This window comes from Vigna radiata, chromosome 7, assembly GCF_000741045.1.
Source record: "Vigna radiata var. radiata cultivar VC1973A chromosome 7, Vradiata_ver6, whole genome shotgun sequence".
Classification (NCBI taxonomy): Eukaryota; Viridiplantae; Streptophyta; class Magnoliopsida; order Fabales; family Fabaceae; genus Vigna; species Vigna radiata.
In genome coordinates this window covers 46814195-46822948 of record NC_028357.1, presented here as the reverse complement: position 1 = coordinate 46822948, position 8754 = coordinate 46814195, and the positions used below count along the sequence as shown (strand labels likewise).

Genomic DNA, 8754 nt, shown 5'->3' with positions numbered 1-8754 from the left:
TTTTTTAATCGACCAGCTATACCTATTACATTGTTATTCCAAATTAAAATCACAAACAAAAATTTTGTTAAATAAATTATTATTGTAATATTTAAGTGTAAAATATTTAATCATTCAATTAAATTTATTGCATACTTTCTAATATATTTAAATGTAAGCATTAAGTGCAGTGCAGTGCAATGTTTGAGGTAACTTATTCAAATAAAGAGTTTCACATCTAAAAAAGATATATTGATAAAGGAAAATTATTAACATGGTAATAGTAGAATTCTTCGACAGACTGTAACTAATAAAATCAGTAAATATTTTGTACTTATAATGTATTTTTTTTAGAAAAAAAAAATTACATGATAGATTTGTTACGGTTGCACATGTTACTTTAAATGTCACATACATGTTACACACATATATAAATAGGCAGAAACTAAACTTAAACTTTGAAAACATCATTGTAATGGTATAAGAATGTTTTAATAAAAGATTGGATAACTATAAATAAAGCTTTTATATGGTAAGTATATGATAATTGAATTTTATTTTTATCTACAACTGTAAACGAACAACGATAAATACATCTTCTCAAAAAATAAATGCATGCGTAAACTGACGTATGACTTTCTATTGATATTAATACAAATGAGGAGAACTTTTATTTAAAAGCGTATGAAATTCATCACTATAACAATCTTTTATTATATTTTTAGTTAACTTTGAAATGACATTAGTTTACAAATAAAACTTGCCTTCACCAATCTAACTCATTAAATATTATTTAATTTAATTGCTAGACTGTTTTTGTAGGTTATATTTTTGACTTAATTAGTAACAAACAGTAAGTTTTATCTTTTTTTTTTCAGAAAAACAAATTCAATGAGTTTTAGTCTTCTAGCATTATTATCAAAGGTTGCGATCTTGTAATGTCATAAAATTTGTTTAGGACGTTCTATCCATTTATCAATTTATTAGAAATTTCTTTGCTACATTAATTGGTCAAAGTAAACATTTAAAATATAAGCCAAAAAAAAAAACTTATTACTTGCCAAATTTTTAAATTACCATTCTTACACATAAAGTCAATGAGTAAGTATAGAAAAACACAGGAAAAAAATAAAATAACAATTCAATCATTATAAAGTAAAGAATAAGATTAACCTAATTTTAATAAAATTGATAAACGAAATGATTTATATATTTGTAGAAACATATTGGTAAGAGTTCCCTTCAAATAGCAGCATTGATGAGACTAGTTTATTATTGTAATGTAAACAATCCCATCAGCAATTTAGAGGATGCGACAACAGCATTGAGTCAAATAGTACAGGAACCACACAATACTAAAAGTGATTAAATAAATAAGAATTGTTTATTAGAGTACTGAGTATAAATAATATAATAAGAAGAAAATAATAGGGTAGGAAGGGAGTGGGGAAAAATGGATAAGGATACGAGTTTAAAAACAGAGAAGATGAGTCGGAGAGAGATTGAAAGAGTGCAAAAACAGTAGCTGTGACAGACAAAAGTGGTTTCTGAAAACAACAAATAAACCACACCAAGCTTGGTATGCCTGTAATTATGAATGGTTCTTTTCGAGGCAAACTATAAAATATTATCAAACATTACTGTTTCTTAAAATTTCAACCCCACCCACCACTACTACAACATGGTAAATTTAGGTTAATTTTGGAACTCGCTAGAATCACACTCATCTATTCTTTTCAAACCTCTTTCACTATTTGACTCCATCAATAATAAATAGTAATAATAACAGCTTTGTTTCCTCCTCCTGGTTCTGTCATCTGAAATGCAAGTTGAGAATTATATATGGAAACACGTATATTATTTACAACGTCAAAATTTGGTATTTTCGATATTTGCGCATGACCTCAATTGTCATATAGTAATCATCACTGACTACTCATCTGACTTTTTTAATTCAGAGCATATTCTTCATAAGCTCCATCTCATCATATACACCTATTTCTATTTTACTTTTATAACAATGTTATTTATTTATTTATTATTTATTATTTATATACACATAAAAATCGAAAAGACTTTGCTCTGTTGTGACGAACATCACAATGCACCCACCAATCCACTTTTGATTGTTTTTAAGCACCCATTCAAACACTTACACCTCACGTGACACTTCTACCTTGCAATCTCACGTGATCCGAGCGGAACGTTTCAATTTTATCCATGCCTCGAATTTTAATGCTGCTACTTTATTATGAGTATCCTAAAATTAATATGTTTATCTTAATTACGCGTCCCTTTAGTATTAAATATATATAAACCAAGCTTATGTTTATCTTAATTACGCGTCCCTTTAGTATTAAATATATATAAACCAAGCTTACAACGCATACTGTTAGGAATCAAACAAAAAGGTTTGGAGTAAAACGTATACAACACTCTGATACATGAGTAATTAAGGGATGATTTTTGCTTTCTTCATGTCTAAGCAGTTATGATGATTAAAATAGGTAATATTTGGTCCACAAGATAAAACTTATCAATCACTGGTTTTAATTAATTCCTTGAACATCAAGGACCAGAGTAAATGCATTTTTTTTTTCTTTTAATTTGTAACATTTTACATTTATTTCGTTTTAATAGACAGTTGTACGGATCGTAGTTATCGGGGATGCAATAGTACCCTGATTTGTTGCGCACACGGTTTTTTGAAACAAGGATTTATGCATTCCAAATATTTATGATCCTAAGACAAACACAAAGCTTGAACGTAGAACGACATTATTTTCGGCATAATATAATATATTACACATTTAACGTTATTATTAAACAGACACAGCTATGTTCAGTTACTGCACTAACTTTCAAATAAAAATTATCTGTTCTACATTAAAGAACGCCTTATTGCACGGAAAAAAAGCCACATTTCGTACAGTAAAAAAGTATAATTATTGTACCATAAAATCATTCTGATCCAGCTCAACAGATGAAATGAAATACAGTTCAATAATATCGTAGTATAAAATAAAATAAAAGCCTGATGTGGCAGAGAGTAATCACTGTAAGAATGCATATTCTAATAATTCTATTTAAATTTTGCAGCAACACTAAGAATATACTTTTATTATACCCTGTGCATTTACTCAACCACCCTCGGTGGAGTAGGAAAGAAGATAGATAAAGTTTTTTTTGACCTTTGGTGAATCTCTTACTTAATTAAAGTTTTTATTTAATTTATTTATTTATTTTGCATATGTGAAATTCCCGTTCTGCTTGGTGCTCCTCTTGTCTATAAATTGACGCAGCCACCACCTCAGTTTCCATTCATTCACTTCTTCTCTTTGTAACCCCCCTCTCTATTTTGCGTTCATTTTGTTTTCGTAAGTACTGTTTGTTCTTTTTCTCTTTCTCTTTTCGGTTCCTTTTTCTTTTTTTCTTTTCCTTCTTCTGTCTCTCCCCTGTTTCGGTGCCCTGTGCACCGCTTCCACTTTACAGTGATTTTCATTTTCTTGAATTTTCATTTTCTAACCAATGGATCAGACTCCACCCTCTTACACGGGGTCTCTAATAATGCCATCAAATATCATGGGGTGGTGCGGTTACGCAAACTCTGTTTCTGGGTCCACTCTGTTCAATTTTACTCAGAAAAACTTGTTTTTAGACTGTATTCGCTTTGTGGGGAAGATGATCCTGTCGGTCTGTTTTTTTGTTAATCCTTAACCGGTTACTAGATTAGACTCTTGAATGCATGTTCTGTGTTAAAAAAAAAAAAAACAAATGAAGATAGGACTTTGTACAGCCTGGCCTCGAACCCAGGATTTCTTTGTTGGTTTCTTGTTATTAAAAATTCAAAAGAAAGTCTTCTTTTTTCTTCGGGATGAACGGTTGAGACTTATGAGAGGTTTAAGCTAAGCCTTGAGTGGAATATTCAATTTATGTTAAAAACAATAGTCCAAGCACATGACTTTATTTCAACCACTGTGGTTGGTTGTTAATTGCTATTATTGTTCTAATTAATTAATGTAATTATTATTTAAAATGACAAGTTGGTGACAGGGGAAAAAGAAAGTGCATCTTGCAATTATTCTTCTGCACCACTGTTTAAGGTTGAAATCTTAGTAGAAAAAAGTTGAAGATCTGGTATTGTATTTTTGTGGACAATGGGTTGGTGGGGTTGGGTGGTATTGGTCTTGAAATCCAATCCAGTTATGTAGAATATTTTTTTATGTTTTTATTTATTGTTTGATCAATTGTTTGGGGTATTGACTATGTGATAACTCGAGATTAATGGTTTTTCGTGATGACCTGTTTTGTACAATCCTTGATCCGTGTCTTAAAACGCTTTTTGTTGTTGCAGTTGAAGTCTTTCCCTGTGATATTTCAAGCCAATGGCTACCGATCGTTTGACCCGTGTTCACAGTCTCCGTGAGAGGCTTGATGAAACCCTGTCTGCCAACAGGAACGAAATTCTGGCCCTTTTGTCAAGGTAAACTCATCATTTCAGTTTTTGGTTTAAAAGTTCTTTTATGGTCAAAGGGTTTTACGCAGTTAGTTTGTTTATGGTTGCTTAGTTTTTGTGTGTGTTTTTTCTCTCCTTAAAGGTGGTGGAAACTCTACTAATTATGTTCAGACAACGAGTTTGTTTAAAATAGCTCAATTCGTGTATGTGTGTGTTTTCTCTCTTTAAAGTTAGTGGAAGTTCCACTAACTGTGCTTAGACAGTGAGTTAGTTCAAGGAAGCTCATTTTGTGTTTGTGTTTGTCTCGTAAAAAGGTGGTGAAAGTTCTACTACGTATGTGTGGGGAAGCAAATCGTGTAACACTAACAAATTTTCGGAATTTTGACAGGATCGAAGGCAAGGGCAAGGGGATTTTGCAACACCATCAGGTCATCGCCGAGTTTGAGGAAATCCCCGAGGAGAGCAGACAGAAGCTTACTGATGGTGCCTTTGGAGAAGTTTTGAGATCTACTCAGGTAACTAATTCTTTTAGGGCTTTGAATAGGAGGATTTTAGCTATAATCTGTGGGTTCTGTTTTGTTGGTTTACTCATGTCGTTGTTTATTCTCTTTGTATGTTGTAGGAAGCCATAGTTTTGCCACCATGGGTTGCTCTGGCCGTTCGTCCAAGGCCTGGTGTGTGGGAGTACCTGAGAGTGAATGTGCACGCTCTAGTTGTTGAGGCGTTGCAACCTGCTGAGTACCTGCGCTTCAAGGAGGAACTTGTTGATGGAAGGTGAAAAAAAAGGCTCAAGTTTGTTTTAAGCGGTGCACTTCTTGTGTTTCTTACACTATTTGTAAACGTCTCTCTCACTCTTATTGCAGTTCTAATGGCAACTTTGTGCTTGAGTTGGACTTTGAACCCTTTACCGCATCCTTCCCCCGCCCAACTCTTAACAAGTCAATTGGAAATGGCGTGCAGTTCCTCAACCGTCACCTTTCTGCCAAACTCTTCCATGACAAGGAGAGCTTGCACCCGCTTTTGGAATTCCTCAGGCTTCACAGCGTCAAGGGAAAGGTAGAGATCTATTTCTGGCCTTTAAACTAGAGTAAATCAAGCAGTGAGAAGTGTATGCATATGCGTTAGGCACATTCTTCAGTAGTTCAATGACTTGAGTATCTGCATCCATGTTTGTACCATGTCTAGTAACCAGATCTGGAGTTCAAATCTAATATGTTTGTGGCGACAGTTTCTGTAACATGTTAAACTCAAGGCATGTAGTTAGTTCGTTCTTTTTCTTATGGTTTCAGTGTTGGGTCTTGTGTGTGCACGCGTGTGTGTTTTGATTTTGCTGACTGATATTATTGTTGGTATGCAGACTTTGATGTTGAATGACAGAATTCAAAACCCGGATGCTCTTCAACATGTTCTGAGGAAAGCTGAGGAGTATCTGGGCACAGTGCCTCCTGAAACCCCATACTCAGCATTTGAGCACAAGTTCCAGGAGATTGGTTTGGAGAGAGGGTGGGGTGACAACGCAGAGCGTGTACTCGAGTCAATTCAACTTCTCTTGGATCTTCTTGAGGCCCCTGATCCGTGCACCCTTGAGACTTTCCTTGGAAGAATCCCTATGGTCTTTAATGTTGTTATTCTTTCTCCCCATGGTTACTTTGCCCAAGATAATGTCTTGGGATATCCTGACACTGGTGGTCAGGTTGTTTACATCTTGGATCAAGTTCGTGCTTTGGAGAATGAGATGCTCCATCGCATTAAACAACAAGGATTGGACATTGTTCCTCGTATTCTCATCGTATGTCCTAGTATACATATATTTTTGAAGTCCTATTAGCAACCTTACTGGTGTGTAGTGTGTGTGGCATGTGGATATGTTATTCTAATTGATGCTTGTTGATGTTGTTAAATGCAGATCACCCGTCTTCTCCCAGATGCAGTAGGTACTACTTGCGGCCAACGTCTTGAGAAGGTGTTTGGAACTGAACACTCTCACATTCTTCGAGTTCCCTTTAGAACTGAGAACGGAATTGTTCGCAAGTGGATCTCAAGATTCGAAGTCTGGCCCTACCTGGAAACTTACACCGAGGTAGACTTTTGACCCCAGTACAAATTTAACACCGGTTAAGCATTTTGATGCGTTTTCACTTCTCTAATCAATTGTCTCTTTCTTGTTAACAGGATGTTGCTCATGAGCTTGCAAAAGAGTTGCAAGGCAAGCCAGATCTGATCGTTGGAAACTACAGTGATGGAAACATCGTTGCCTCTTTGTTGGCACATAAATTAGGTGTCACTCAGGTTGGTCCACAACTATATAGTTAAAGTTGTGATAACTATATATATATGTATATATATTGGAATTCAGAGGCCTAAGATTTTATCTTTATCCATGTAGTGTACCATTGCTCATGCACTTGAGAAGACCAAATACCCTGAATCCGATATTTACTGGAAAAAACTGGAAGAGAGATACCACTTCTCTTGCCAATTCACAGCCGATCTATTTGCCATGAACCACACAGATTTCATCATCACCAGTACATTCCAAGAGATTGCTGGAAGGTGAGTTGCCCCTTTTGTAATTTTGTTCTCTCACCAAACTTTCTTACTGATTAACTCATCAAATCTCTTGAATCATTTACAGCAAGGACACTGTTGGACAGTATGAGTCTCACACAGCCTTCACCCTTCCTGGACTCTACCGTGTTGTGCACGGTATTGATGTCTTCGATCCAAAATTCAACATTGTCTCTCCCGGAGCTGATCAAACCATTTACTTCCCCCACACCGAAACTAGCCGCAGGTTGACCTCTTTCCACACCGAAATCGAAGAGCTTCTCTACAGTTCAGTCGAGAACGAAGAACACATGTCAGTTTCTCCTCTCACTTCATTTGTCTTATCTAATCATACCATGCAAGGTTTTAATCAAATTGACATCACTTTCAACATTGTGATATAATTTTGTCTGAGACAGATGTGTGCTGAAGGACCGCACGAAGCCAATTATTTTCACCATGGCAAGGCTGGACCGTGTGAAGAACATCACAGGACTAGTGGAGTGGTACGGTAAGAACGCGAAGCTGAGGGAGTTGGTGAACCTTGTGGTCGTTGCTGGAGACAGGAGGAAGGAGTCGAAGGACTTGGAAGAGAAGGCGGAGATGAAGAAGATGTATAGCCTGATCGAGACGTACAAGTTGAACGGGCAATTCAGATGGATTTCATCTCAGATGAACCGTGTGAGGAATGGAGAGCTGTACCGTGTGATCGCCGACACCAAGGGTGCGTTTGTGCAGCCTGCAGTGTACGAGGCATTTGGTTTGACAGTGGTTGAGGCCATGACTTGTGGGTTGCCAACATTTGCAACATGCAATGGTGGGCCTGCTGAGATCATCGTCCATGGAAAATCTGGGTTCCACATTGATCCTTACCACGGTGACCGTGCTGCTGACCTCCTTGTTGAGTTCTTTGAGAAGGTCAAGGTTGACCCATCTCACTGGGACAAGATCTCTCAAGCCGGTCTCCAACGTATTGAAGAGAAGTAAGAAAAAAAAAAAAAAAAAAAAAAAAAACTTTGTTCCTTAAAGACTTCATCAGAGGTTAACCTCTTTCTTTGTTCCACAGGTACACATGGCAAATTTACTCCCAGAGGCTTCTCACTCTCACGGGTGTGTATGGTTTCTGGAAGCATGTGTCTAACCTGGATCGCCGTGAGAGTCGGCGCTATCTTGAGATGTTCTATGCTCTCAAGTACCGCAAATTGGTATGTTTATTCAGTATGTTACATATTATGGAACATTATGCATTGTCTTTCAAATTGGTAATGTTATTTTTTTTCCTCAGGCGGAGTCTGTGCCCCTTGCTGTTGAGTAAACTGATGAGGATGAAGAAATGGAGGAAGCGGCTTTTTCTTTCTCATTTGGAGTTTCATAAATAATGTCCATCATGTTAATTCTGTGATTAAGTTTCGATAAGAAGAGAGAGTGAGTGAGGAAAAAAAAAAAGAAGCTCTTTTGTTTTTGTCTTTTTGCAATTTGGATCTTTGGGTGTTTTGCCCATGAATTCAGTTTTTTTAAGCCGTGCCTTCTTACTTTGTCGTGTCCATCTTATCCTTCCCCTAACTTTACTTTCATGCACCGTTGCTCTTTCTCTCTTTAATAAGCACAAAACATAACATCATGATAATAAGTAATAATATAGTATTATGTATGAGAAAAAAGGGACCCCCGCAATTTCATCCGTTGTTGTCTATGAATACTTGAAAGTGAAAATTGACGTTAGAATTTAAAGATTTAGTTGTCCTTGTCAAATCTGGTTGTTGCATAAGTAT

General features: G+C 36.1%; 1 protein-coding gene across 2 annotated transcripts; it reads left to right on the top strand.

Moving 5' to 3' along the window:
- The first annotated feature begins 3230 nt into the window (after positions 1-3230).
- Positions 3231-8526, top strand: LOC106768289 (sucrose synthase). 2 transcript variants are annotated; one of them, XM_014653346.2, is made up of 13 exons: positions 3231-3356; positions 4334-4462; positions 4824-4950; positions 5058-5209; positions 5299-5491; positions 5793-6224; positions 6342-6515; positions 6608-6724; positions 6822-6988; positions 7071-7295; positions 7402-7965; positions 8049-8187; positions 8268-8526. In XM_014653346.2, the coding sequence occupies exons 2-13, from the start codon at positions 4365-4367 to the stop codon at positions 8295-8297; spliced, it is 2418 nt and encodes an 805-aa protein (XP_014508832.1). In that variant the 5' UTR covers positions 3231-3356; positions 4334-4364; the 3' UTR covers positions 8298-8526.
- The last annotated feature ends 228 nt before the right edge of the window (positions 8527-8754 follow it).

What these genes read in the sequence shown, in the direction of transcription:
- LOC106768289 (XM_014653346.2), top strand. Translation starts at nt 4,365, where the DNA reads ATGGCTACCGATCGTTTGACCCGTGTTCACAGTCTCCGTGAGAGGCTT. An exon ending in GAGGAACTTGTTGATGGAAG is followed by an intron (nt 5,210 to 5,298) that starts GTGAAAAAAAAG and finishes CTCTTATTGCAG; the next exon opens with TTCTAATGGCAACTTTGTGC. An exon ending in ATAAATTAGGTGTCACTCAG is followed by an intron (nt 6,725 to 6,821) that starts GTTGGTCCACAA and finishes TTATCCATGTAG; the next exon opens with TGTACCATTGCTCATGCACT.